The sequence below is a fragment of the Fusarium verticillioides genome, chromosome 4 (genome assembly GCF_000149555.1).
Source record: "Fusarium verticillioides 7600 chromosome 4, whole genome shotgun sequence".
NCBI lineage: Eukaryota > Fungi > Ascomycota > Sordariomycetes > Hypocreales > Nectriaceae > Fusarium > Fusarium verticillioides.
The window spans coordinates 448831-476610 of record NC_031678.1 but is presented as its reverse complement, the minus strand read 5'-3'; the positions used below and the strand labels follow the sequence as shown (position 1 = coordinate 476610).

The 27780-nt window shown below is 49.4% G+C and overlaps 10 protein-coding genes across 11 annotated transcripts; 6 read left to right on the top strand and 4 right to left on the bottom strand.

The window, feature by feature from the left end:
• Positions 1–22: 22 nt before the first annotated feature.
• FVEG_04476 (hypothetical protein) lies at positions 23–3005 on the bottom strand. 2 transcript variants are annotated; one of them, XM_018892259.1, is made up of 6 exons: positions 2882–3005; positions 1857–2624; positions 1535–1810; positions 1272–1488; positions 594–1225; positions 71–539 (listed from the first exon to the last, which is right to left on the bottom strand). In XM_018892259.1, exons 2-6 carry the CDS (start codon positions 2235–2237, stop codon positions 456–458), a joined length of 1590 nt encoding a protein of 529 aa, XP_018748924.1. In that variant the 5' UTR covers positions 2238–2624; positions 2882–3005; the 3' UTR covers positions 71–455. The 2 variants fall into 2 exon arrangements, with proteins under 2 accessions (XP_018748923.1, XP_018748924.1); XM_018892258.1 differs by lacking the exon at positions 2882–3005 and having other exon boundaries at positions 23–539; positions 1857–2831.
• A 6254-nt stretch (positions 3006–9259) lies between these two features.
• FVEG_04475 (hypothetical protein) lies at positions 9260–11952 on the top strand (the record flags this gene model as incomplete). The annotated part of the gene is made up of 4 exons (XM_018892257.1): positions 9260–9397; positions 9446–9786; positions 9834–10099; positions 10793–11952. The coding sequence occupies 4 exons, from the start codon at positions 9260–9262 to the stop codon at positions 11950–11952; spliced, it is 1905 nt and encodes a 634-aa protein (XP_018748922.1).
• Positions 11953–12037: 85 nt separating this feature from the next.
• On the bottom strand, positions 12038–13741 carry FVEG_04474 (hypothetical protein; the record flags this gene model as incomplete). The annotated part of the gene is made up of 1 exon (XM_018892256.1): positions 12038–13741. The coding sequence occupies exon 1, from the start codon at positions 13625–13627 to the stop codon at positions 12038–12040; it is 1590 nt and encodes a 529-aa protein (XP_018748921.1). The 5' UTR covers positions 13628–13741.
• Positions 13742–14443: 702 nt separating this feature from the next.
• FVEG_15485 (hypothetical protein) lies at positions 14444–14909 on the top strand (the record flags this gene model as incomplete). Its single annotated transcript, XM_018904613.1, has 2 exons — positions 14444–14611; positions 14664–14909. 2 exons carry the CDS (start codon positions 14444–14446, stop codon positions 14907–14909), a joined length of 414 nt encoding a protein of 137 aa, XP_018748920.1.
• A 99-nt stretch (positions 14910–15008) lies between these two features.
• Positions 15009–17099, bottom strand: FVEG_04473 (ATP-dependent RNA helicase FAL1). The gene is made up of 4 exons (XM_018892255.1): positions 16908–17099; positions 15821–16861; positions 15601–15772; positions 15009–15548 (listed from the first exon to the last, which is right to left on the bottom strand). The coding sequence occupies exons 1-3, from the start codon at positions 17014–17016 to the stop codon at positions 15714–15716; spliced, it is 1209 nt and encodes a 402-aa protein (XP_018748919.1). The 5' UTR covers positions 17017–17099; the 3' UTR covers positions 15009–15548; positions 15601–15713.
• Positions 17100–17224: 125 nt separating this feature from the next.
• Positions 17225–18938, top strand: FVEG_04472 (hypothetical protein). The gene is made up of 2 exons (XM_018892254.1): positions 17225–17413; positions 17459–18938. The coding sequence occupies exons 1-2, from the start codon at positions 17321–17323 to the stop codon at positions 18869–18871; spliced, it is 1506 nt and encodes a 501-aa protein (XP_018748918.1). The 5' UTR covers positions 17225–17320; the 3' UTR covers positions 18872–18938.
• Positions 18939–19047: 109 nt separating this feature from the next.
• Positions 19048–20346, top strand: FVEG_04471 (hypothetical protein). Its single transcript, XM_018892253.1, has 2 exons — positions 19048–19302; positions 19354–20346. Exons 1-2 carry the CDS (start codon positions 19067–19069, stop codon positions 20075–20077), a joined length of 960 nt encoding a protein of 319 aa, XP_018748917.1. The 5' UTR covers positions 19048–19066; the 3' UTR covers positions 20078–20346.
• Positions 20347–20957: 611 nt separating this feature from the next.
• Positions 20958–21867, bottom strand: FVEG_04470 (hypothetical protein; the record flags this gene model as incomplete). Its single annotated transcript, XM_018892252.1, has 3 exons — positions 20958–21232; positions 21453–21659; positions 21816–21867. 3 exons carry the CDS (start codon positions 21865–21867, stop codon positions 20958–20960), a joined length of 534 nt encoding a protein of 177 aa, XP_018748916.1.
• Positions 21868–21922: 55 nt separating this feature from the next.
• Positions 21923–22672, top strand: FVEG_04469 (hypothetical protein). The gene is made up of 2 exons (XM_018892251.1): positions 21923–22541; positions 22621–22672. The coding sequence occupies exons 1-2, from the start codon at positions 22252–22254 to the stop codon at positions 22652–22654; spliced, it is 324 nt and encodes a 107-aa protein (XP_018748915.1). The 5' UTR covers positions 21923–22251; the 3' UTR covers positions 22655–22672.
• A 978-nt stretch (positions 22673–23650) lies between these two features.
• FVEG_04468 (histone demethylase JARID1) lies at positions 23651–27679 on the top strand (the record flags this gene model as incomplete). The annotated part of the gene is made up of 3 exons (XM_018892250.1): positions 23651–23788; positions 23832–26500; positions 26545–27679. The coding sequence occupies exons 1-3, from the start codon at positions 23726–23728 to the stop codon at positions 27677–27679; spliced, it is 3867 nt and encodes a 1288-aa protein (XP_018748914.1). The 5' UTR covers positions 23651–23725.
• Positions 27680–27780: the final 101 nt, after the last annotated feature.

Sequence of the window (27780 nt, the reverse complement as noted above, 5' to 3'; positions counted from 1 at the left end):
TACCGCGGGGACTTTTGCATGACTGGATATAAAAGTGTCTGCATGTATCTATCGATGTAATAGAAACAACTATCCCAATTAATTGTTCAACTCAATAAATTAAGCGATAAACGCCTTTAACGACGTGGCTTTACTTGTGTCTCAATTATAAAACTAGGCAAACCCTCTGCCAAGGATTTCTTTTCCGCCCTACAGCTCCCTTTTGCCCATTCCATCCATTTCAATTCATCTTGCTTGTGTCTGTAATAAAATAAAACCCACTACCCTTTTTGCTGCATACGGCAAAAAGAGTACAAAAAACACATCTTCTGGTTTTAATTTGAATAAATGCTTTGAATGCGAGTTTAAAAAAAGAAACTTTCAAGCTTCACGCTCTATTTCCCCCCTCCCGTAATGTTTCATTTCAGTTAATACATCCAAGAAGGGCATATGTTGATTATAAACAGCGCCTTTGTTTAGAATACGGTGCCGTCGCTCTCGATAAGGATCGGGGGCTCCTTGGTATTAGGTCTGTTGATCTCAGCAATCTCGCGGCCGCCCTGGGATGAGTTAGTGCTGTTTCGGGGCATGTTGTTTGGTGGGATAAAACTTACCCTCCAGCTACCGGCCTCTAGCAACTGTGCCAAAGTCAATTCATTTCCACCTAGCTCTGGCTTCAGCGCCTTGTTGACCTCGACGCACAGCATATCGAGAAACCCGACTGTGACACCTCTCCACTCAACGATGACATCGTCACTGGGCTCAAACATGGGTGCCACCTCGACGCCCTTGGCGCCTGTCCGTTGCACCCACTCGTTGTAGTTCTGAAGACCCCTCTCCAAATCATCCTTTCTCAAGTTCAATACACCCATATCGACGAAAAGACCACCGTTTCGATACTCGGGCAGACCAGTAAGCAATTCTGTTCCGGCAAAGTGCATCTTGAGGAGTTGTTGCATCGGTTGCATGAGTGAGTAGGTGAGCCATTGGGTGAGCTTGTGGAAAGGAAGAATAGATTCCCAAGCAGCGGCGTTTGAGCTGTTGGGGAAAGCGGAAACCTTGGGAGATGTGCCAGGTTGAGGCATAGCCTGGCAGGGCCAAGCGTCGCCGAGAGAGACACCGTTGATCGCGGTTCGGTTTGCGGGCCAGATGGGAGCGAGACCGGTCATTAGGACGTTCCACAGGACGGGCAAGGGAACGATAAGCATAGACGAAGCTTGTGTTGAGGGGTGACCGAGGAGATGGTCTAAAAAAGATTAGCTTTGTCACGGGAGACCGTTAAAGTTACATACCGATTAAGCATCCAGGGCGACCCTCAAAGCCCCAGAAATCGTCCTTAGCGGCTAAAGCTTCTCCCAGGCGGACCAGGAGATCGGTGCGACCCTGAATACCAGCCATTTCATTGCCAGGTTTTGATTGAAGACCAGCAGCGAGCTTCTCGACGGTGAGATTCTTGAGACCATCCTTGTCGACCTGGAATTTGTTGTTGGGGTTTCCAGAAAACAATCCCTGCCGATATTAGCATCTTGTAATGCGACAGAAAATCTGTACTCACACTCTTGAACATCTCCAAGCTGGCAACTGCGATACCCTCTGATCTTCTGTACACGCGACCATTCTCATTACTCTTGTATTGCCAGGAAGTGCCAGCGCCCGCATCTAGAAGAACGCTGACTAGGAAAAGGTCGATCAAACGTCGGCATCGCTCTGTGTTATCCACATTGGTGGGCCAGGTGGAAAGAAGCTGGGCAATGCGATCTCGACCTCCGACAGCAAAGTGCTGGTATCTGCCATGGCCAGGAATGCTGAGGAAGGGTGCATCATAGTCTCGCTACAAGCTGTTAGCTAGAAAATTGGCGATTTTTGTTGTTACTCACCTTAATAATTCCAGTAACAAAAGTAACCACATCAGGAAACTTGCCCATATCCACATCGAAATGCTTCAACTCATTGCGCAGCGCCTTGTCAGTGACAATCTTGCTTCGCTCTCTCACAGCACCAAGACTTCGCAAGTAACCAGCAGGGTCGAGCTGAGGGTCCGGAGGTCGAGGGAGATCGATCTTTGGGAGTTTGACTGGAGACATTGGGCCACCGGGGGATGTACTGGTAGCTGAAGTTCGATTGAGGGGGTTGCGGTTGGCGCCAGGAGCAGGAGATCTCAAGCTCGAAGAATGCGAGTTTACGCTCACATTGGATTGGGAGGTGTTGATGGCCTGGTCGCCCTTTGGCGTCTTGTCTTTACGAGAAAACAGGCCCATCTTGACGGGCTTGTCGGAAATAACGGTTACACAGTTGTTGTACAGAATCGAGGAAATTCGAGTTTGTTGTATGTAGAAACTGATTCTGGGCTGATAGAGAGGCCAGACGAGAAAGCTGAGGCTTCGGGGAGGTGGGGCCTCTAAGAGCGATGGACTGAACTGGAACTGGACTGGAGGGGAAGGGTCCGTGAGTTGGTGTGGGAGTGGGCGCGCAGTCAATCAAGTCAGAGGCGGACGGAAGAGGGTTGAGAGAGGGACGAGCGTCTGCGGTGCGTCTGCGTCTTGGTCGTAGGTCGGAACGAAGCGAGAAATGATTCGATGGCTACAGCGCGGGATGCGTGGGCGTTGACCTCGTGTCTTTGATGCAGGGGAGCAAGCAATTGAGATCTGACAGGACCTGAATCAGCGTCTAACAAGTCTCTTTTCTGCTGCTGAAGCAAAAAAAGATATAAAAAAAGCTATAAACGACAAAAACAGAAACGGTAGACAAGAGGGAAGGGGATGGGGGTAGGAAGACGGGGCACGGCGCTTTTGAGGAACCCAATGAACCCAAGAGCCAGACAGAAACAGAACCAGAGCCAGAGCCAGAGCCAGCAAGAACTAACAAGCCCAAAAGGTCGAGTGAAGTGAACTGACTGACTGACCAGGGGAGGCCCAGGCATCTCGGAACAGATGAGCAGAGGCAGTCAAAGTGTATCCACACCGGTACAAGGACCCTACCAGTGTCGAGCGAGTGGGAGAAAAAGAGGCGTCAGGGGTGGGAGACCCTCGACTCCTCTGCGGGGATTCGGGGGCTTGAAGGCTTGGAGCTAGACCCAACAGCGGCCTAAGCAATGGGCGAGTTGGAGGTGACCGAGCGTCGTTCGGGGCCCCTGAGTCCGTCGGCGATCGCGCAGGGTACAGGGGATCCGCAGGGATGGTTTAGAAGGATGCTCTGCCTAGCACTGCACCACAGTAAGTGGTCTCGCTGGCGGTTTTGGGGCCTTTTACTGGTGAAATTCGACGGGACGGTTGCTGAGCTTGCTTAGGTCAACGGGTCTCACGGGTCAAAGGTTTCTGGCGTATCTGCGATTTCTCGGCGTGAAATTGACCTCTGCGGATTGTTCGCCGAGCCGCAACTTTCTGGACCTTGGTCATTGTTGATGATCTTGCTAGGTTCAAAACTGGGGAACAGTTATGAAGCGGCTCCGTTCATGTCGATTACCTCATGAATCGCGAAAATGCTCTTGGCGACACGGTCAAGCATTTTATGATGCAATAGCGTATCTTGTAGAACGAGGCTGATTCGGGTTTGGCTTTCAAGGTATGGAGGTGAAGAAGAGGATAGTGTCCTGTAAAGAAGAACCCTGGCTGCAGCTGCAGAATGGATGGGATTTGTGATGCTAAGTGACAGCCTTGCTAACGTTAGAATTGCCAAACTCAGCTAGGTAGGTAGACTAACTAAGCTATTGGAGACGGCTCGTCTTGATTGACGGCGAGCCACAAGACGGAAATGAGATGGACGCAACGAGTCATGAAAAGATTCATGACAGCCTGCTAAGCGCCTGGTGCATTTGCATAACGTCGATGTTAGTGGGTGACGGACTGTCCAAGATCAAGCACTAACAAGGCGGACTTGAAGAGAGAAAAGTGTTGAGGCCGAGCACAATTAATCGACATTCGACAATCAATCATCAATCACTCACTGTAAGAATTGAAATCTCGAAATAACCGCCCGGGAAGAGGATCGGCGCGAAGCGAAACAAGAAATAGTCAACAATCAAGTCGAATTGCATGTAGAGTGAGACATTCTGGAATGACAATCGCGCGTACGGGCTCAGACGAGATCAACTCCACAATGAAGCGATAGAAGCAGCTAAAAAAGAAAAAAAAAAAGAAAACGAAAAGAGAAAAGGTTCTCTCAACTGGCGGCAGGCAACCAATTCGGCAACGGGCATCGTATCCCCAGGCCAAAGCGTGCCTTTGTATTGGCGGTTTACGATAAACAACGCTAATCGGTCGGGACGTCAAGCGAAAAGAGGAAAGTGGCTTTTTTTTTGCTTCGAGAAAAAAGAAATGACTGACTTGACAAGCGGCAGAGACTGGTCGAATGAAAAGGGTATGCCAAGAGGGAAATGTTGGAGAAGAAAAGAGGAAAAAGTAAAGAAAAGCAAGCCAGTCAATTAGTGGTATTTCGATATCGAAAGATGTCGAGGAAGGACCTACGTTACCCATTAATTAGACATGACTTTCTGTTGCTGAGATGAGACATGAGGCAAACGAGTTATCAATCTGTGTTTGCTTCACCAATTGATTCCATTATTACTCTGTACGAAGTACAAGCCTCATTCGACTCTGTACCGATATTCATCTTCTTTCGGTCCCCCACTTCAATCTTACAGCACATGGCAAGGGACGGAACCGCACGTGGCCTCAGAGATAGCCACGGTCCGGAGAACTATTGAACCTTTGAAGAGCATATGCAATGTGATTGTGATATAAACATCCTCTGATGCAGAACAAGTCAGCTTCAGAGTTCAATGGTGATAGTATAATGACTCGATCAATTGAGCAATTTAGGTCCCTTTCACAACATCCTATTTGGGCATGCTAATGTTGCTAGATTTCCGAGTCAGCCTCAATCCCACCCACCCAAAGTCACTCTCTTTAACTCCTGCTGTCAAGCCCTGCGATTTTCTATGCAAGTCGCCCAGGCACAATCACACTGTCACATTTGAACCCTTGTTCTTCCCCGGTGCATGATCCCTGTAAGATATCCAGGTACGCTTTCTACACATCTCTACGGAGTAGACTCTCTTCTCAAGCATCTGTCTTTCCCTTCGTCCTATCTCAATAAGCTTTGTGTACCTACTCGCTATTCACACACTGCGCTGACTCGAGTACCAGCGACACCTTCTCAATGATCCACTAGCTCTTGTCGATCCCGTCTTCGAGATGCAAGCCAGGATCTTTGTGCAGATTGTCCGGTTCGCTGATCTACCAGAGCATTGACCACGCACCACGGCCCAGCGACAACCGCCGCGCGTGTGTGGGCAGCAGGGCAGGGCATTCATTATTCGCTTTCCCAATAGCTTGCGGTCGGCCTGCCCTCTTTGGTCCCAAAAGGAACACCGGGGCTTACGCTTGACAAGGGAGAGACAATTTACACTGGTAAACCACCCGGGACTAGTGAGCACAAGTCAGGGGTAGCCTACTACACCTCGATCACAGGTGACAAAATAAGCCTTACGAGAAACCTACTAATCCTATGACATTTTCCCAAGATTAGGATAACTTGCACCCGTACTTTTGTCAGCCAGGATCAAGGTCCCAAGTTTCTGACCTCCCCTGGATTGGGATTGCATGCTCATAACGGCTTCTTCTTTCCATCAAGCTTCTGCTGACTCTCCCCCATGAGTTGCACTCCTGTGTCTATTGGTCGCCTGATGATAATAGCGTGGGCTATTAAGAGTCTGTGCGAGCATGTCTTTTAATGTTGTGCATCGTCAATCCACGCCTCACCCGCACGCACGAGCTTGATGGTTTGTTAGTGACGTTACTTTCCACAGCACAACTTTATTTAAACAATATCAGAGTTTAAGCATGAATAATGAACAGAACTGCTCTCTCGCAGCTTATCAACTCTTCCCAAGTTCTCCCTAAAGTCTCGCATTATCGTCGATCTAATCGATGAGGATCCACAGCTTCGACCCGACAGGCAAAAGAACCTTTCCTCACAGCAATAACAAGACAAAAAACAGAAGCTTGGTACCAAGAATGGCTCTGACCCTTGATATCATCGGGCCGGATCGTCTTCCCCCGGCGGACCCAAGCCAAATATGGTGCTTCACCGGGGGGTTATTCCGACTGCTCTTTTGGATCCCAGTCGGTTCTGTTCCTGGCTAAACGAAGCGGAACCAGTCAACCGCAGTCCAGAGAAGCCAAGGTTGCAGCGAGATTAGGGGGGATGGAATTTTGGAAATGGAAGCTCGGGAGAAGGGCTCACGAATGTGATGGCTCATGTGGAAAAGTACCGCCTTTCTGGATAGCATTCCAGTCGGCGGACAATATTAGCGACCCGAGAAACTCTCCAACGTCCAAGGCCAAGTTAACTTATTCAGGAGATCTTTAAGCGATTACACGCTAACTAATGAATTGGGTCTTGGTAATGCACTCAATCTTGCATATCCATTCCGCACCATTTTTATGATTGTCTCAATTCGGACGAAAGGGTGCCACGAATTTGGCCGATAACTATCTACAGTACCCAATGGCCGATGTTAACGGTACATCCCCAATATCTCAGTAGCATTTTGCGTTGTTTTTTCATCACTGCTCATTTACCAGCTTTCACAAATCCCATGTCTCCCCAATAAAACAAAACCCTGCCACCGGGAATCTTCCCCGAACGCTCCCTCGGTTCCGTCATTTCATTTCCAGTTTCTCGTTAACAACGCCCTTTTTCACCATCCCACATGGCAACCTTTCCCTCTTTGCTCACCCAGCAGGTAAACTCTCATTCAGCCTTTACTGGATATTGACCATGTGCGTGGCGTCGGGCTTTCTGTATTAGGTTCAGCTAGGCTTGTCCTAGATACAAATCCGTGTCTGTGCCGTGCCCCAGACTCTGGACGGTTTTTGTCTTGCATGACTCTTGCGCTTTGATCTCCAGTTCACGCTGTGATGACCTGATTCTTATCCTTACCCCACTGCCAGGACCATCTATGTGCCCGAGTTGAGAACATGTGAAGGCTGGCTGAGAGAACAAGTGATCAAGATGACAGAGAGATACCAAAAAGAATACACCTTTTTTCAGGGTTCGCGAGGCAGCAGTAGATTCCCCTGTCATTACCACGTTTTACCACACTCTGGGGACTCTTTGACGCCGCAGAAGTGCATAAATCCCATCAACCCATCCCATGCATCTCCCCAAAAGAACCCATATCCGAATATCATCCAACACACACGCCCATCTGCACCATCTCCCACTTCCCATCCCTAGACCCAACGACTTTTCCTTCGAGAACAGCTTCGCCAGGGGCAATCCCGGACCGTTTCAGCCATGGCCAGAAACAGACCTTCCCTCCGAAGATCCCCTTCGCTTCGTTGACCAGAGAGCCGGTAACCTAGACTGTTCTCGTCATTTAAACTTTCTCGCTTGGGTTTCAGAATACGGGTTTTGTCCTGACTAACGGCGGAGGTTTTTTTTGGGTGGGCGTGTTTGGCGACAGGAGAGCAGCAGAAAACGGTAGCTGACTCGCTTGGGGATGACGATTGATTGCCTGAAACGCACTTGGAATGACATGCTGGCGATGAGATAGATCGAAGCTTGTCTGTTTCTGGGTGAGGTTGGGCTGAAACTGAGGTTCTTTTTTGAGTGGTGACACTTCCGATGAGATGTAGTCTGGATGAACATGAATCGAGGATGATCGTTACGTCAACGATATAATAGGAGACATCGCAAGTGTCCAAAGTTGTCCAGTGCTTGCGCCTCGAGGACCAAGTTGGTGAAAGAATGCGAGCCTAAGGATACTCAGCGCCTGGTGCCTAACAGCATGAATGCTAAGCTTTGTCTCATCAGCAGCCACAAGCGGTTGAGAAGCTTAGCTCCTCGGAGGTGCTCATCCAGGGACACTCAACTGAAGATGGATTCAAGCGGCGTCTATATCTGAAACCACCTACCTTTGAGTTTATGCACTGATAACTGCCCACGGTCTCTCAGCCTTATTCATGCCTTACACCAGTTCAGCTGAGATAGCATGATAAGAGCGTCACAACAGTAACAAGGCATAAACGTTCAGTTGTGGCATTCATATTAAGTTCACATTCACAAGTGATGAGTGTAACGTTTGCTCGTCGGCAATGGGTTGTGGATAGAATGATATGTGCCTGTAGTGAACTGCCGAGTTGTTGCAACGAGCCGTGTTTGACGTTGCGTTTAAGCTCATGGATCATCAAACGTCCTGCCGCGTGTATAAGTCATGTTACTTGACGATATGTCCATTGGACAGGGTCCAGGTGGGATTGAGAGAAGGGTAATCATGGGAATAAGTGTAATCTGCGGACATGACCTTTAACTTCAGGCTCCACTGGGAATGTCTTATTGTTACTTTATATGAACCTAGAAATAGAACTGAAGGTGTCCTTCTTAATATGAATCTTGACCTGGTTCATATATGGTGCTAGAATATACTTCTAGTCACAATGTTCTTAGAATTGAGACATAGAGAGAGACTATTTAGCATGCAACAATAACCTTAAGCTTACTTTGTCTAAGAGTTTGCAAATGATTCAGAGATAAAAGGCAGATCTCAGCAGTAATCTCAGACATACATCCGTGGCTAGTTCCCTTAATTTTCTCGTATCATCTAGCCTGTTGGATAGGCTTGCTACAACGACGTGTCTCGGGTAGGTTCTGAATAACCTCATCGCCTGAGGCTTGGTCGAGAAAGAATTAGCCGTGCTACAATTTCGGTCCTCAGAATAAATGTAATTGGCAGACCGTTTGTGTGTGTTTTTACAGCTCGCTGAGTAGGCTGTGTCCTCTGGGCTTCTGAGTGTCATGTATGAGACAGAATGCTGCAGGTCTAATTGGTTGCAAACTACACCAATACGCAGCTTTCAGCTGATGTTGGTCACGCTCTTTTCTTGAGCAATTCACCCAAGGAACTCGCAGTAAACTCTGGACTATACAGAGACCGTATGAAATTGAGCTTCGCGGCAGGGCGTGTTGTCAAGCCTTCTTCTCTTAATCACCAAATACATACATTCTATCGAATAGAATGGAGGAGTTGGCCCCCATCTCCAATTGAATGCCATCACTCGTCATCTTCTGCTTCCAGCCTCACTGTCTTACCTAGGTGGCACTTTCCCAACTACCAAAGCACATCAGCACAGCCTCATCAGGCTGTCAATCCGATCAGTGCCGTCCGACTTCTCAAATCTTCCTCCATTTGCGCCCGAATCATCTTGAGCTCGAACTACACGCATCATTTACGAAAAAGCTACGTCACGTTCATCGCTTTCTGCACACACTCTCCGCGATGTCGGGCCTTGAGATTCTTGGAGCGATTGCGAGCTCTATCGCTCTGGTGCAAGCCGTCCAAGGGACGCTCAAAGCTATCGACTTTCTACGCCAAAACTCTGATATGAAGGGGGAATGCAACAAACTGAGGAAAGAAGTAGGTTGAAGGAATTAATGTTGAAATACCTTGGGCTGAAAATGGTAGATACTCATGATCGACTGCTTCATCATGCAGGCCAGAGAACAGACAGATCCCATGATACCAGCGCAACGTCTCATTGGATCTCCAGAACATCCACTAGTCTCCTTGACAACACAGGAGCTCGAAGAAATATCAGAAGAGCTTAATGAGATTGTAGAGAAGTACTCACGCTCTCGCAAAGTCCACGACCCGAAGAGATACACGGACAAGGTCAGGTGGTTATCAGATGCAAGCAAGATCGAGGAGCTTCGAGAACGGGCTCAGGCTACTAAGTCTAATCTACACATGGCCATCACGTTTAGGGTTTCTTCTATGGTAGATAGGGGAAATGTGCGACAAGAAGTGTGAGTTCTCATGGTGTCGTCTGTCGTCTAAACTGACGCCTTGGCAGTCTCTTTCACCGTGTTACACAACAGTTGACTTACTATGCGCAAGCGACTCATAATATCTCTCAAGAATTACCCAAGCTACTCCAAGGACCACGGCCCAAGCCGGAAAGTTCAACCATGGGCCTAAAACCCGGGACGCAAAGCACAACAATACACGAGCCTGTTCCATCAGCAAGGGAAGAGAACAGGTCTACTGAGATCTCGGGAGCTTCCTTGACAAATGATACCGATCATGCCGTTACTGTAATGAAAGAGGAGAGCTTTGTTAGTGTGACATCCATCCAACCCCTCGGCACTCGTTCATGTGGCTCGAAATGCAAATGTCAGTGTCATCGAGGACGACGAGACCACACGGGTGCATGGATGGGCTCTCTTCTTTATTCATGGCTCATTCGATATGATAAAACAGACAACGATTGTCGAAATAGATGCAGGTGCAAGTCCAGCATTGAGTTCGAATTTCGACTTCCAAGCTGGCTTTGGGCAGGTGTCCTTTCATTTCAGGTATTCCGAGCACACAATATTAGCTTCTCCTTGCGCCTATCAAGGGTTCTTGAATCAGACAACGATTTATGGACCACGATGTCAAACCCATCCTTATTAGAAACCCGCATTAGAGAAGGACTTGTATACTTTCCAGATGACATAACTGAAAATGGGTGGCCATTGTTATCGGTAAGTAAAGCAGGCGTACAATAGCGTGACAAGTTTGTTGATGAGGTTTCTAGATAGTATTGCATAGCCAGAGTTCGGGATGCGTAGAAATTCTTCTCGAGTTTTGGGGAAATATATTGCTAAGTCAGGGGCTTTCCAGGTTCGTCCCGCTCAAGCAAGAAGAGCATACGATGGTGTCACTTACTGATGCTGGCCAGGAACATCGGATATCATCTTGAATCATATTATACTGGTGGCATCAACCCTAGAATGGACATGGCGTTAGACAAAAGCTTATCTTTTGTAGAAGACTGGGGCGCTGTGAGCACAACTAAAGTTCACATAGCCGCTGCAGGAGGAGGAGGAGTGATGGACGCACTGCGGGAGCAACCTTGGGCCATTGAAGAGCTCGACGAACATGGAGAGGCGCCAATCCACGTCGCAGTTCGCAGTAACAACTTTGAAGGACTCGAGCAACTACTCACGGCCAAGGCTGACGTCAACCGGCAAACTTCCTTGGGCCTTACCCCCCTCATGACAGCAGCCTTCTACAAGAACGACACAATGTTGCAGAGACTTTTGGGGCATAGCGAGTGCCGGAAGCGCATTAATCAAGGCGATATCCAAGGTATGACTGCGCTACATCTTGCTGCCAAATCAGGGTCCCTAGCCTGTATCAGACTGCTACTCGATGCTGGAGCGCCTGCAACAAAGACCGATGAATATGGTAGAACTCCAATGTCCTACCTTGAGTGGGGAAATCAAGATCAGCAAGAAGCTTACGATACGATAAAACTTCTACAAGATTATGGGGCAGACATCGAATCAAAAGATAACCGTGGTATGACGCCAATCTTGCGGGCATGCCAAGAAGGCAATGTCCCGGTCTTGGGGGCTCTTGCTAGGGCAGGGGCATCACTCGGTGCCATCGATTCGAATCGTAATGGAATTATACATATGGCAGCTTTTTCTAAAGACTTTAATGTTGTCAATTACCTCGCAGAACAAGATCTTGAGGAAATCGACACACAGCTTCGAAATCTCTCCCACAATGACAATCCTCTGGGCAGCTTAAGATGGATTTTTAACGAGTATCACTCACCACTGACCAACGTCCCAAGTCAAGAGCAGCAACAGACCTTCATCCAGTTCTATTTCAAGTTGTTGATACGGGACTTTGAGCGTCATATGTCAACTCTTCGGAATATTCAACAAGCAATACAAGATAGCGACACAGAGGCCACAATAGAGCTTCTTGATATACTGACCGAGAGGAATGAGGCTGGTTTCCGGCAAGAACTTGTTTGCTGGTATAGAGGACTCAAATTTTATGTCTCAGATGGTCAGTGGGACAAGTTGAATGAGGCTATATGGGAGGAATACGAAGAGATTTCGGAAAAGACTGAAAGAGCGGCGATTGCGAGAGGGAAAACATTAACAGATCCTGAGATGGAGGAATTTTTCTGAGACCAACATGGAAACAATAGGATATCTCATCATCGGGAAGCAGAGCAACAGATTGTGTATACCTTGAAAGTTAACTATCTACAAATCATTTCTTCTCCGTGAGTTCCTCTGTCCTTGTCTGTTCATCATCTCCCTGGCCATAGAGGACATGGTCAGACAGGTCTTCAATCTTTAAGAAGCACTTTCGGCCCTTGATAACCCAGAACCCAAGTCCAATAACCAACATAACTCCAAACACAACAATCGCAAAGTTCATATCTCCTATGGCTGGGTTTGGTGAACCCGGGAAGAAGAAGAAAACAGTTGTGATGACGGTGTAGATGATGGAAATAATGTTGAGCGCTGGTCCAAATCTTCCAAGACCAAACTCTCCTCCCGCGGGTAACTTATCGCGACCAACGGCCATCAAGACAGCGATAGGAATGGCGTATGAGATTGTCAGAGCGATAGTGCTGACACTCAAGATTGCCGAAAGGGTGGTGCTTGAGAAGAAGTACAAGAATCCAAGGATGTTGATGAAAGCTCCTTGGAGGATCAGAGAGCGTGCAGGGACTTGCCAGTAGGGGTCGACATAGGCGAAGTAATCGCCATATGGTAGACCTCGATCACGAGCAAAACTCCATGTCAATCTCGAAGCTGAAGTCAGGATCGACACACCCTGACCAAATCCGTTGAAGGTGAAGAGAGCGATCAACACGGCACCTCCTTTGAGGCCAACGACATTCTGAACGACCTCGATGAAAGGGAATCCTGAGGGTGCGTCCAAAGTCGTAGCAAGATCTTGGATGCAGAACAGGCAAGCGACCAAGAAGATGAAGCCTGAAATGGCGCCCATAACAATAGCCAAAACCATTGTTCTCGGGGCATTCCGTCGAGGCGCGGGGATTTCCTCAACCATGTGAAGAACAGAATCGTATGCCGTGAGAGCATATGCAGACTGAACGAGTCCAAGGAACCAAACAACACCATCGGCCCAACCAGTTTCATTGATCCAAGTTCCAAAGACGAATTTCGGTGATTGATACTCGAGAGTTGAGTTCGTTCCAACGAGGATAGGAAGGGCGAGACAGAAGGCGATGAAGAGGCCAACGAAGCCAACGGCGACAAAGTTGTTGAACCAGGGGAGGAACCTTTCCGAGCGGCAGCCGACGTAGTTTACAAAGGTAAACAAGAAGTTGATCCCAGTATAGACCAGAAACATGACCCATCCGTTATTCATCCCCGTCCACTCAGGATCAAACATGAGTTTCATCGACAGCACAAACTCCGCCATGAACGCGATCTGCGAAGCAGAAAGGCACCACCACCCAACGACACTGATGAAAGCCGTCAAGTAACTCGCAAACCTCCCCCACGAAGTCTTCCAAAGCTTGCCCACCCACAACGCTTGTCCAAGAGCAGACGGCATACTAGAACACATTTCACCAAGGGACATGGCGATACACACATTGCAGAGTGTGACGAGGACAAGGCCCCAGAGACAAGTTACAGGTCCGCCGTTTTGGATACCTGTGGCGAGGGATTGGGCGCAGACGGCCCATGTGCCGAGAATGCAGAAGGCGAGGGATAGCATGCTCAGGGTGCTGAATTTTCGGGAGAGTGCCTGCTCGTGCCCGAGGGCTGCGAGGTCGAGGGCATCGCGTTCGGCCTGGTTCATTTGTGTTGCCTTCTCCATGGTACGCCAGAGCTTGAGTCGATGGTCGGATGAGTGTAGTAGAAGGGTGTGATCATTCTCTGGCAGTGAGCAAAATGAAGCATATAAAAGATGTATATCAGTATGATATTGAAGTCTCTGGTATTGACATTGAACTGATCTTCTACGGGACATCGGCGTCTTATATATCCATCACTTATCTTTTACCCCAGACTCCAATGTTACACCAGCCCGTGCGCTAGGAAACCTCCACATAGAAACAACGTGCAAAGTATACACCCTTTTCAGTTTAGTGCAGGCGATTCGGTGGGTTTCCAGCTAGAGAATAGATCGCTTCCAGGGTGACTCGGCCGGTTGGTAGCTTATCTAACGGCCGCATTACCTCATGGGTTTTTGGAGGGGGAACTGATAAGGATGGAAGTTGGAGATGTTGGATCTAGAACGAGCCATTGGGGATTGTTATTGGTTGTTAATTTACGAATAGTTAGCTATCGCTTTAACATTCCTAAGAGGGTAATGGGGGACAGAAAAGGGAGGGGCGTCCTCTGCAGAATCTAGGGACTCGGTATTTATTACAGCTTCTTGTTTTCTGAGCCCTTTAGAATGGCTTGTGTAAAATTCCCATTTTGAGGGAACGGTTGAGAATGGAAGCTTTCATCTAACTGTATGCGCTGTGAACTATTGAGAAATAGTCGTGGGAAGAAGTGTCTATTGAACTTTGCTCAAAGAGCTGGGTCTATAAGATGAAGCTGTATTCGCTACCCCAGATTTACCTCCTCAAGCTCCTGCTATTAGTACACACATTAATCTGCTATTCACACCTTGTATAACATGATCATGGCTGATAGTGAGTCTAACACAGTGGTTGGAAAAGAACAGTACGAAGAAGCACGGAAGAACTGGCTCGACACAGCCAAAGCAGCCCAACAAGCCAAAAACGAAGCCAAGAAAAAGTACAACGAAGCTCGCCCCGGCACAACCTACGTAGAATGGCTCTTGAGACAGGTGCAATACCATCACAAGCCCATATCGAACCTTCGCTCACCCTTGCAAATAGAGTCCCGCATTCACCAGGGCCTACCATGAATTCGGTAAAGCCCAGGTCAGGTTCGACGAGGTTTATCTTGAGTATGATAATGCAGCGGCGCAAGCGTGGATTGATGCGAGGAATGCTGAGAAAAGGAGGGTTTGGAATAGGGATGAGGACGGGACGCCGTTCGTGATCATTCTGCCAGAGAGTATTCCTGGGCTGCCTAAGACTTTGGAGGAGTTGTGGCGGGAGGATCCGAGCAGATATCAGTAAGGCCTTTGGAGAAGTAGGTACAAGTTCGTATTTACGGGCCGAGATTATTGGCATTTGTAAGTCGATGTCAAGTTGTGTAAGGATTAGGAAATGTTTTTGACCAGATAATGGATGTTCGTGTATTAGTAGTATATGCTTCTGAAGGCTAAGTTTGCCGACGTATTGTTGAGGCTAAGTACAGCAGTCCACAGGGCTTATACGTACTGTAGCTAAAACGAACGTCAAGCAATACAGTGTTCCCAGGTATCCTCAAAACACAACCACCTCGCGATAATGTTACAGTTGCAATCTCTTTACCCCGTGGGGAAGATCTCACGATGATCCCCAAAAGCAATCCATCACGTAAAAGAAACAAACTCCATCATCTTTGATCGTGATAACAGCAAAAGCATGGACGTTAAAATTGGGCTTCGGCATGGCCCAGGGTCATCATTTCGGCCCACACGTCAAAGATGGTGCTTGTACGGATTAGGAAACTTCGGGCGACGAGACTGATAAGACGGGATCATTTGTTCTGTATCAATTTTTTGGAATTCTTCTGTTTGACTACATTGTCCCAAAAGTTCAGGGTCCTTTTGATGCCCCCCTTTTCTTCACTTCTTTTTGGCAATCTGGTTTTTGGTTCTCTGCGCTTTGAATCTGGTTGGATTAGTCGTGTTCTGAGGATGTGAATGTGAGATGGGCAACCTACTAAGCATAGTACACGGCCCCCTTCCTCCACGCTCTTCACCACGTACTCGACGCGGGTTCTTTGCTCTTGGTTTCTGATTGACTGTGCATGTCACTGAGTTACTGACTCTTTGCTTATGCGATGAGGTCGGCAACGTTCATGGGCATCTCGTCGATCTGGGTAGAGTAGTACACTAAAAAGTCAGCTTCATCCACGACCAGACGGTCTCAAGGACACTTACACTCAATGTCTCTCAGGATGCGCACATCTTCGGTAGTAACAAAGTTGATAGCAACACCCTTGCGACCAAAACGACCACTTCGACCGATGCGGTGGATGTAGTTCTCTCGGTTGCTAGGAAGGTCGTAGTTGATAACTAAACTGACCTGCTGAACGTCGATACCACGAGCCCACACATCAGTCGAGATGAGAACGCGGCTGTTACCCTGTCGGAAATCCTGCATGATGCTGTCCCGTTCCTTCTGGGGCATGTCGCCGTGCATGCTGCTGACTGTAAAGTTGGCCTCGCGCATCTTGTCGGTGAGCCAGTCGACCTTGCGTCGGGTGTTGCAGAAGATGACGGCTTGCGTGATGGTGAGGGTGTCGTAGAGATCGCATAGCGTGTCGAATTTCCAGTCCTCCTTCTCCACGGCGATGAAGTACTGCTTGAGACCTTCGAGGGTCAGTTCGTCACGCTTGACGAGGATGCGAACTGGATCGGTCATGAATTTGGTCGTCATGTCGAGAACGTCGTATGGGAGGGTGGCGCTGACGACCACGACTTGGGTAGCAGGGGGCAGGTATCGGTACACATCGTAGATCTGCTCGCGGAATCCCTTGTTAAGAAGCTCGTCGGCCTCATCGAGCACCAGCATCTTGATGTGTCGGGTGCGCAAGTGCCTTCGTCGAATCATGTCGGCCACACGGCCGGGGGTGCCTGAGACAATATGTTGACCGTAGTCGAGCTTGCGGATATCCTCTCCAACGTTTGTGCCTCCAATACAAGCGTGGCATTGCACGTTCATGTAGTCGCCCAGAGCCATAACAACGGACTGAATCTGAGTAGCCAACTCTCGTGTCGGTGACAGAACAAGGGCTTGTGTCTCTCGCACCGCGGTATCGATGACCTGGAGCATACTGATGGAAAAGGTAGCTGTCTTTCCGGTACCAGACTGCGCCTGAGCAATAGTGTCGCGACCCTTGCAGACCTGAACGATCGCTCGAGACTGAACAGCAGAAGGCGATTCGTATCCGTAAGCGTAAATTCCACGAAGCAAGTTCTCTGCCAAAACATTAGCTACATCATAAAACTGGTCGTCACGACATACCCTTCAGCGACATCGATTCGAAAGTAGGATGGACCGTGACCTCCTTGGAGGTGGAAAATTCCATCCTCTCATCGGCCTTTCGGTCAATTCCTCCAGCGCTTTCAGCCATGGTTACGCCTGTTGTTGATGAATGTTTGTAAGGTGAAGAATTACGCTTTCGCGATGAAGTTGGGGCTTTTTCTGGGGTCAAAGTTTTGGTCTGCAACTTTTAGAGCAAAGACGTAACATGGAGCGCGCGCCGGATATTCTTCGGTAAGGAATTGCGCGCCTGAACGCCACTGAAACTCGCGACAGGCTCCGTAATTTTTTAAGCATCAAGCTCATCTCAACTTTATCATCTGCATTCATTTGAAGATCATTGTGTTTCCAATTTGTGATACCCGCGGAAGTTTCTGTAGACAATTTTCGCAAAGATGCTCGTTCTCGAAGAACAGCGCTATATCCATGAGGATCTAGAGCGCCTGGAACAAGGTATCGCTGATCGCATTCGCGATGAGCCCAGACATGTGAGTAGCTTAAAACGCTTGACGAAGCAACCACTGACTGTGCAGATCCGTGATCGCCTCAACAGAGATCATGAGATTTCTCAATTATTAGATCAGATCCAAGTTCAGTCGAAAAACCTCCTCGACATCTACAAAGACGAAAACGGTGTCCGGTCGCAAGAGATTCAGCAGATCGGTACAGGCGACCCTTTTGCGGAGTTCTACAAGCAGCTCAAGGGCGTTCGCGAACATCACGAGAGGTATCCCTACGAGCAAGCAGAGAACTCGGAGCAGCGATATCAGATCAAGAAATCGGATGGGGAGCCGATGCCATCTATTGTCGACTCTCTGTTTTCTGGAGAGGAAGCTTATGGACGATTTTTCGATCTCAACATCTGTCACGAGGCTTACCTCAACCTTCCCAATGTCCGACGACTCACATATCTGCAATACCTCGAGAACTTTGACAACTTTGCACCTGGACATGGTGGAGTCACACGAGCCAACAAATTGACGGATCAGTACTTCAAGTATGTCGGACAACTAGCAGAGTATCTCGAGAGCTTTATGCGACGAACACGGCCGCTGGAAAACGTGGACAAGGTACTTGCGTCCTTTGACCAAGAATTCGAAACGGCATGGGACAAGGATGAGATTCAGGGCTGGGAGAAGGACTCACATTCAACAAACGCCACTGCAAAGGAGACCAGCACAGCAGAAGCCGTATGGTGCGAAGATTGTGAAAAGGAGTTCAAGAACGAAAACGTCTACAAGAACCATCTCACAGGGCGAAAACACATCAAGGCGGCGGAGCAGCGAAAACAGCGACAGGAGCAAGACTCGCCAGCCAACGGCGCAACTGGAATCGTCTCAGCGACACGGCTAAAGGAGCGCGCGGTAGCCGAACGAGAGTATAGAGTGAAGCGCCTAGCCAGCGCCATGAGCACCGAGCGAAGCGACACCAGAGTCAACGTCGAGCGCAAGCAAGGCATGACGGAACGCGAGCGCGCCCAAGAACTCGAGAACCTCTTCAACGCCGACGAAACACCCCAAGATGCCCAAGACGACGGGGAGGGCGAGGATGAAGACGGCGAGGAGCGAATCTACAACCCTCTCAAACTACCCCTCGCATGGGACGGCAAGCCAATCCCCTTCTGGCTGTACCGCCTTCACGGGCTGGGTGTTGAATTTCCCTGCGAGATCTGCGGAAACTTTGTATACATGGGTCGACGAGCCTTTGACAAGCACTTTAATGAAGCGCGACACATCTACGGTCTTAAGTGTCTGGGCATCACCAATACGACGTTGTTCCGCGATATCACCCGCATTGAGGAGGCGATGCAGCTGTGGGAGAAGATTCAGAAGGAGAAGAAGAGGACAAAGGTTGATGAGGGGAGTGTCGTTCAGATGGAGGATGGAGAGGGCAATGTCATGCCTGAGAAGGTTTACTTGGATTTGCAGAAGCAGGGATTGCTGTAGATGTATCTGTATGTATGATAAACTAGGAGACCGGAGTCTCAAAAATAATTTGGGCGTATTACGATCATGGCTTGTCTCATTACTCGTGATGAAAGGGGTCAAGGCATCATGACTTGATTAGTCATGACTCCATCGCCCCTCCAACTCACGCTCACACCAAGTAAACATAATCATCCATTCCCATCATCAACAATCATGTCACAGCTCGCAAGACCTATACCAGCTCTTTACGCCGTATATGTGCTCCGTTCAACAAAGCGTCATGCATCAATCTACATAGGTTCAACGCCACATCCCCCAAGACGCCTAAACCAGCACAATGGCATGGCACGAGGCGGTGCAGTACGCACTGCAAAAGACACACTACGACCATGGGAGGTCATGATACTCATAACAGGATTCCCAAGTTCAATCGCTGCCCTGAAATTTGAGTGCGTTGATGTCGTTATGTGTGAAGTCTGTGGCTGACTGGGTTTTCACAGATGGGCTTTAACGAACCCTCATTTAACGACACATATCTCAACAGAGGAGCGCATAACGACAAGGGCGCCAAGAAAAAAGGGGCAACGGAAGTCCCGGAAGCCTATTCATAGCCTGAGATCTGTGGTATCGAATCTTCACTTGCTTGTTGGCGTGTCGAGTTTTGCACGGTGGCCACTTACCCTGCACTTCTTTGTACCAGAGCCCAAGAAAGCCTGGGATAATTGGCTAAAGGCTAAGGAGACAACACCACGAGAGGGGATTAAGATCATGGAGGACTATGAACCAGACGAAGGGCCAAACGGGACCAAATCTGCTGAGCCCTGGGGTATTCGCGCCCTGCCACTGGATTATGCGCCCATCAAGCCATACGTCGAGAAGGCGCACAACGTCGTGAAGTTTGAACGAGAAGGGAACTGTGTCCACTGCCACGAAGCGCTAGAGTCAGGTCAAGGACTTCAACCAATGTGTCCCCACGACGGATGCGAAGCAATGGGCCATCTCGACTGCTGGTCAAAACACGCTCTCAAAGGTGAACCAAAAGAGATATTGCTCCCCCTATCATGCACATGTCCAAGCTGTGGCGGCAAGATAAACTGGAGCGACATGATGAAGGAGTTGACTCTTCGTGTGAGGGGACCGAAGGAGGTTGCGAAATTACTCAAGAAGAAACGGCGGACGAAGAAGGAGATTGCGGCTGAAGCTGCAGCTGAGGAGGATATTTGAAAATGGCTTGTTTTTTTGCTTTTGGCGTTAATATGATGATACCCGCTCTGCATTTCGTTGAACTGTTGTCAATGTTTGATGCTTCGGATGTGAACATACTTTTGATCAGTTGTTAACGCCAGCTGGACAGCTGGTTGTCATGATGGTAGTGCAGAGAAAGTTTAAGCCCTCGAATTAAGGTGTTGTCATTCTTTTGAGGCATCACCCAAGAAACAAAAAACCCGCATCCTGGAAGCAGGATGCCAATGTTCAATCAGCGAAAGGCCTGCTAAGTCCTTGGAAATTCACCTGAGTCTCTTTGTCATTCAGGTCTGAATCCCAAGTTTTCTTGTTCCAGGTACTCTGCCAATCTGCCTGTCTGTTTGTAGCCTCACCCAAAATATCGTGTGCCCCGGTTCCCCACGCAATGATGCTGACCAGGACCCCGGCGTTTGTGCTGAACGTCATCTCATCGTGATTGGCTCGTAAGCGGTCCATTATTAACTAACCCCTGTTCATTGAGAGTTCGATATCAGATTGGATTTTTTCTGGGCCCGCCTTTTGTCTCTGTGGCCGTCAGACTTTTAGGGGCATGCCATCGCTATTGAGCGGGACAAAAGGCAGCCACACAACTGGACAAGGAATATGATGATGCCAGTCAGCGCGTGACTGGTTTCAATGTCACCCATGCCCTGCCGCATTCGGATACCTCCTTCTCCATGACGACGTGGCCGTAAGATAAATATTTTCTCGTCTGTCAGACTCGTCCCCTTTGCATTGATCGTGATATTGATGCTGGATTTGTCGGGTCACAGGCTGGCGATGCTCAATGGATACCAATATGCCTCATAAGGCTGTGGCATTCTCCCTGAATTTAGCGGTTGCGTCGCAAACGTGCTGGTTAGAGTTCGACTAGACCCAGACGCCACATTGACCGCGTGCCGACACAGAGCCTCTCTTCCAAACCGACATCTTCTTTGTTCTTGACAGTGGATGCTGCTTTTGTGGACATTGACGATGTGATTCTCGGTAATGGGGGCACCGGCCGGATGTCGTCGCTAGTGGGTCCGCCACATGAGTTTTCGGGGCCCTGTATCAGGACGGCGTTTTTGAGCGCTGAAACAGCCAACAAAGCCTTGATTGGGAAGAAAAGGCATCGTTGGAACGCGATATGGCCTGTAATACAAGAAAAGTGATACGATGGGCATTTTAGAGTCGTAGTTGTCCAGAAAATCCACTGCAATTCTTGTACTTGCTGGTCCGAACTCACCGGCCCTGCCTCCGTACAGTCACTGACAAAGAAGGCGGCGGGTACTTGTGCCTGGCGCCAGAATCGTACTAAACAGAGGTACCTACCTGCCCGTCCAGTCCACTTTTGTCTTTGGCGTGCACTTACCAGGAACCTCCTGCCGCACCCTGGCCTGGGCTTCCTTCCCTTCACACACCCTCGTCCCTTGTCCCTTCTGGGTTCCCTTTGTGTGTCTAGGTACCGTCCGTCCTTCGTCGCTCGCTCGCGCCTCCAAGATCTGGGATTCCCTCGACCCATTCCCACCTTCCCAACTTCCGTTCCCACTCACACCCTTCACCCTCCGCTCCTTCCTCACTTTTAATTCTTTCATTCAGCATCTACAGTCCCATTAGAGTGGCTGACGGGTTATTTCAAGCTATAACCACTACGAACATCAACTTTGGGACCTTGATTCGAAAGTCACGATAACTTCTGTGTGTTTTGCACAATCGGCCTTTTATATCGACTTACTCGTGAGTATATCCCGTGTTAGTTGGAGATACCCCCTCGTACTCCCTTCCATGGTATCAATCAAGTATAACTCACCACTAACACTAGACTCCAGGTGCGAAGATCGATATACATCGCCTTTCTAGTCATCATTAATACTTCGGTCACTCGTCGCGATTGAGACCTTGTGGCCTGCGATGCTGGTGAATTATTGACGACGGCCTGCCCGAGTATGAAGTCGACGTACGCCGCGTAATCGTAACGCTCGACCGATCCCAATCCGCTCCTCTTTATTAGTCGCCGCTCAACGCATCGTCGTCCGCTCCCACCATGGTGTCAGTGCCAACTGTAGGCGCCGCGGCTCCTGCAGCCGCCCACAGTACGAATGCAAGCACGCGAAGCTCACCTAGTGCTCCCGCTGGCACCTCATCGAAACCGAAACCCAAGGTGAATTCTAATGGATACCACCCGATCAATCCACAGACACCTCTCAGCTCACTCACGAGTGCTCCGCTGGATCTTACCTCCGTCGAACGTCGCGGACAGCCCACCGCAGTCAGGGAACCAGTCGTCAAGCAGAGCCGTCCTCACGGTCTACAAGAAGCACCGACGTACCGCCCAACGGAGGAGGAATGGAAAGACCCTTTCGAATACCTACGGAAAATCACACCTGAAGCAAAGAACTTTGGCATCTGCAAGATTATTCCTCCAGATTCTTGGAATCCAGAGTTTGCCATTGATACCGAGGTGCGACAATCGGCGCAATCCCAGCGCGTTCAAGCTATCACTGTGCGATAGCTGTCGGTGATTTGTGCTAATTAATTAGAAATTCCACTTTAGAACCCGAAAACAAGAGTTGAACTCGGTGGAAGGGAGTATGTGGTACTCATTTTGACATTATCGCACTCGGCTCACATGTTGCAGGTACACGTGCCAACCTTACATATCTTGATGGCCTCTCAAAATTCCACAAACAACATGGAACCAACCTACATCGCTTACCGTACGTGGACAAGAAACCGCTTGATCTTTATAGATTAAAGAAAGCGGTCGAGTCGCGGGGCGGCTTTGAAAAGGTTTGCAAGCATAAGAAATGGGCAGAAATTGGCCGTGATTTGGGCTATAGTGGGAAGATCATGTCCTCTCTTTCGACCTCACTCAAAAACTCCTACCAACGATGGCTTTGCCCATACGAGGAGTACCTCAGACTTGCGAAACCCGGAGTTCACCAACAGCTGGAGCAAGAGTATGGCGGACCATTGACCCCGAGTCCTGCGCAAACTCCAGCTAAGCGATCAAATGTCAACACACCTCTCAGCATCCGAGGTGATTCCCCAGCGCGCAATGCTTCCGACACACTCCAGGCCAACATCATTGGAGTGAAGAGGGAAACGGATGGCGACACGCCCATGCCCGATGCCATACCCTCTCAAGCTCCAACATCTGGTGGATTCACACCAGTCAATTCGGGCGGGTTTACTCCCGCGAATGCTGGCTTCACAAGTATCAATCGCAGTGTGACCAGTGAGCCAAAAAGCTTCACCCCTGACCCTAAGCGATTTGACAGCCCTGCGTCTTCAGCAAAGAACACTCCAGACAATCGAGCCTCCAGTCTAAAAGAAACAGCATTGAAGCGTCAGCTAAGCTGCGAAAGCTCATCTGAATCGGCCAGAAAGGACATCGACATTGAGGATCCTGAAGGGGCTAGCGGCCGTCGCAGCAAGCGACTCAAGAAAGGTGAGTGATGACTGTTGGATTTCTCTTCCCTGCTGTCAATCCACATTGTCGCAACGTAGAGCATTTCCGTTTCCGACTTGAGTACCATACGCAGGGATTTTAGCTGCGATGACCGATCTCGCTCTTCATTGGCTCCATGATCATGTACTAACATTTCTGTCGTAGATGCTGTCCCCACTGTGGCTGGATCGCACATGACGCCATTCCGTCCTTCAGTACCCAGGATTCCGCGAGAAGAGCCACCACCGCCAGGCGAGGTAAGTCAAGTCGTCCTCAAACGGGGATAAGCTGACTTTGTAGAAATGCGAAACTTGTGGTAATGGTGAAGATTCTGGTTCTCTACTGATTTGCGAGTCTTGCGACCATTCCTACCATCCAGCATGCCTCGACCCACCTCTGAAACGAAAGCCGGATAACGAATGGAACTGCGCACGATGTCTAGTTGGAGATGGCCAGTTCGGATTCGAGGAGGGTGGGCTTTACTCGCTAAAGCAGTTCCAGCAAAAGGCAAACGACTTCAAGCAGGGTTACTTTGAGAAGAAGATGCCATTCGACCACGAGCTCAACTGTCATCGACCAGTCACCGAGGAGGATGTTGAGACTGAGTTTTGGAGATTGGTTGCCGACCTAGAAGAGACAGTCGAGGTCGAGTACGGAGCTGATATCCATTGCACAACTCACGGCTCAGGATTTCCGACCGCGGAACGACATCCTCAAAACCCATATGCGACTGACCCTTGGAATCTCAACGTTCTTCCATTCCATCCTGAGAGTCTGTTCAGACATATTAAATCTGATATCTCTGGCATGACAGTTCCTTGGGTCTACGTCGGTATGATCTTTTCGACATTCTGCTGGCACAACGAGGATCACTATGCCTACTCTGCTAACTACCAACACCTGGGCGCAACCAAGACTTGGTACGGTATCCCGGGCGAGGACGCTGAAAGGTTTGAGAATGCCATGAAGGAAGCTGTCCCAGAGCTATTCGAAACACAACCGGATCTACTCTTCCAGCTTGTCACTCTCTTGACCCCCGAACAATTGAAGAAGGCCGGAGTTCGTGTATATGCTCTGGATCAGAGGGCTGGCCAACTCGTCATTACATTTCCACAGGCTTACCATGCCGGGTTCAACCACGGCTTCAACTTCAATGAAGCTGTCAACTTTGCACCACATGACTGGGAACCTTTTGGACTGGCTGGTGTTGAGCGATTGCAGCTCTTCCGAAGGCAACCGTGCTTCTCCCACGACGAGCTTCTCTGGACCGCTGCGGAGAGTGCCGCGACAGGCCTGACCATCCAGACCGCGAAATGGTTAGCACCCGCCCTCGATCGCATACACAAGCGAGAATTGCATCAAAGGGAACAATTTGTTGCAAGGCATCTTGAAACAGCGCCTCATCACTGTAAAATCGGAGGAGGCAACGAAGATACATGTTCTTTGACACTTAAGATAGAAGACGAAGATGTTCAGGACGAAGACGAGCAGTGTTGCAGTTACTGCAAGGCTTTCTCGTATCTCTCGCGCTTCAAGTGCCTCCAGTCGGGCAAGGTCCTTTGCCTGCTCCACGCAGGCTATCACGCTTGCTGTGATCTGCCCGAGCAAGCTCGATTCCAAGGCGAAGGACACATCCTTTTCTTCAGAAAAGCGGACGAGGACATGGAGTCGATCTACCGCAAAGTCAAGGAGAAAGCACAAACTCCCGAGCTATGGGAGGAAAAGTACGACAAGCTACTTGAAGAAGAGGCAAGGCCGTCGCTCAAATCACTACGCGCGCTGCTTCACGAAGGCGAGCGCATTCCTTATCCTCTCCCTTCATTTCCTGTGCTTCAGGACTTCGTCAATCGATGCAATGATTGGGTGGGAGAGGCGACAAACTTCATTGTGAGAAAGCAGCAAAACCGACACAAGAATGACAAAGCCTGGCAGTCAAGCATGCGAAAGTCGATCGGCAACTCTGAGCAGGACCAGAAAGAGAGAGAGTCTCGGAATGTGTCAAACATTTATCGACTTCTTGATGAAGCCGAGCACATTGGCTTTGACTGTCCAGAGATTTTCCAGCTTCAAGAGCGCGCCGAAGCTGTCAAACATTTCCAGACGACTGCGGCGCAGGCTTTGAGGAACACCTCCACCTTGTCCCAGAAGACGGTCAAGGAACTCCTCGAAGAAGGGCGCGGCTTTAATGTGGACATTCCCGAGGTTGACCAATTAATGAAGGTCCTGGAGCAGTCAGAATGGAATGAGAAAGCCTTTGCCAACCGAGGAGTGTACATGACTCTTCAAGAAGTCCAGGATCTTATTGAAGAAGGATGCAAACTTGGCATTCCAACATACAACGACCATTTGACCTTCTATCGCGACCAGATGCACGCTGGACAGCAGTGGGAGAAGAAAGCCAAGGAACTCATTGTTGCTGAGTTTGTCCACTACCCACAGCTCGAAGCACTATCGCGCCAAGTGCAGATCAACGTGCTTCCTGTTTCGCAGGAGACTCTTGGCGCAGTTGATCAAATCCTTCACAAACAACGGGAAGCCCAGCGCCAGATCGTTTCATTGCTGGACCGGTGTCGACTCCCTGATTTGCACGACCGGCCCAAGTACTCAGAAGTCGTAGAGATCCAGAAAAGATTGGAAGACCTCAACTCGAAACCGGATGGAACTCTCGAACTCGAAAACGAACGCAAGCGTCACGAAGATTGGATGCGTAAAGGCAAGAAACTCTTCGGTAAATCCAACGCCCCGTTACATATCCTCAAGAGTCATCTTGAGTATGTACTGGAGCGCAACATGGATTGCTTCGACATCGAAAACGACACGCCTCGAATGCCCGGGGAGCCGGTTTCAAGAGAGGTTAGCCCCGAGCAAGGATCCAGCAAATGGGACGAAAGCCGATCTCGACAAGTCTTTTGTATCTGCAGAAGGGTAGAGGCGGGAATGATGATTGAGTGCGAAATGTGCCACGAATGGTAAGTTGTCACGAGAATGTTTTACACGTTACTAACACCACTAGGTATCACTACAAATGTCTCAAGATTGCCCGTGGTAAGGTGAAGGAGGATGATAAGTATACTTGCCCTATCTGTGACTGGCGGATGAAGATTCCCCGAGATGCTTCGCGACCGAAGCTAGAGGAGCTGCTGGCCCTCGCTGAGGAAATGGCATCATTGCCCTTCCAACCTGAGGAAGAAGAGGTTCTCAACAAAATCATCGACAATGCACAGAATTTCCGAAACCATATTGCCAACTATTGCAACCCGCTGTTGTCTACGGAAGCTGAGGCAGAGACCCAACGATTTTATCTGCGAAAGATTGAAGGGGCGGAGGTCTTGCTCACATACGAGACCAACTTCTTCCGCCAAGAACTTCATAAATGGTGCCCTGTGGCCCCTGAAGCCCCGCCGATCCAGGAGCAGTCCAGAAGCACACGAAAACCACGACCGACAAAGCTACAGAAGATGTTGGTTGAGTACGGCGTGGACAATCCTGACGACCTGCCCGAGCACGCCCGAGGAAAGGCGAACAGTCTGCGCCGGAAGGCAGCCAACGCCGAAGCCGCAGCAGCCGCGGCGTCGCATTCTATGGGTGGAATCGGATCCGGATATGGAGGGTCGGGATACTACCCACGTCCCGGTGAAGCTGGCAGCCCCAACAGCCACGGGGACCGTCGTGAATCGCAGTCCTCAGGCCATTCAAGAACCAACTCGGTAAGCATGGGTAATGGTATGCATGCTGGACCCCTGGGAGCTGGCGGTCCGCAGCTGGTTGTTGACTATTCATCAATGTCTTTGGAGGACAGAATCCTTCAAGGTCACGACGATGGCCTCAATTTCCAGACCGACGCTGAGAAGAGCAAAGCTTTGGAGATTCTCGCGAGGACTGAATTGGGCAGAAAACAAGCCGAGGCCATGTGGGGGCCAAACGTTTGGGGAACTGGACGTGGATCTATTGAGAGACGCGTATCCAATCCGATAGACGAAGAAATGATCAAGCATGAAGATGGCAACGTGGATCAAATGTTCAAGGAGATGACGAACCAAGACGAAGATGACGAGAAAAAGATCGACGCTGGGGGAGATGTCACCATGACCACGGCGTCCTTGGAAAAGGAGAGAAATGGGATGGACGCTCTTCTAGACGGGGAATGAGTTTGCAGGGGATGGGATGACAAGGGGTGAAGGCGTTTTCGTTCGGTTTCAAAATACCAAGAAGGAAAAGGAGTCAGGTCGGGTCGGTAATGCCATTTGGT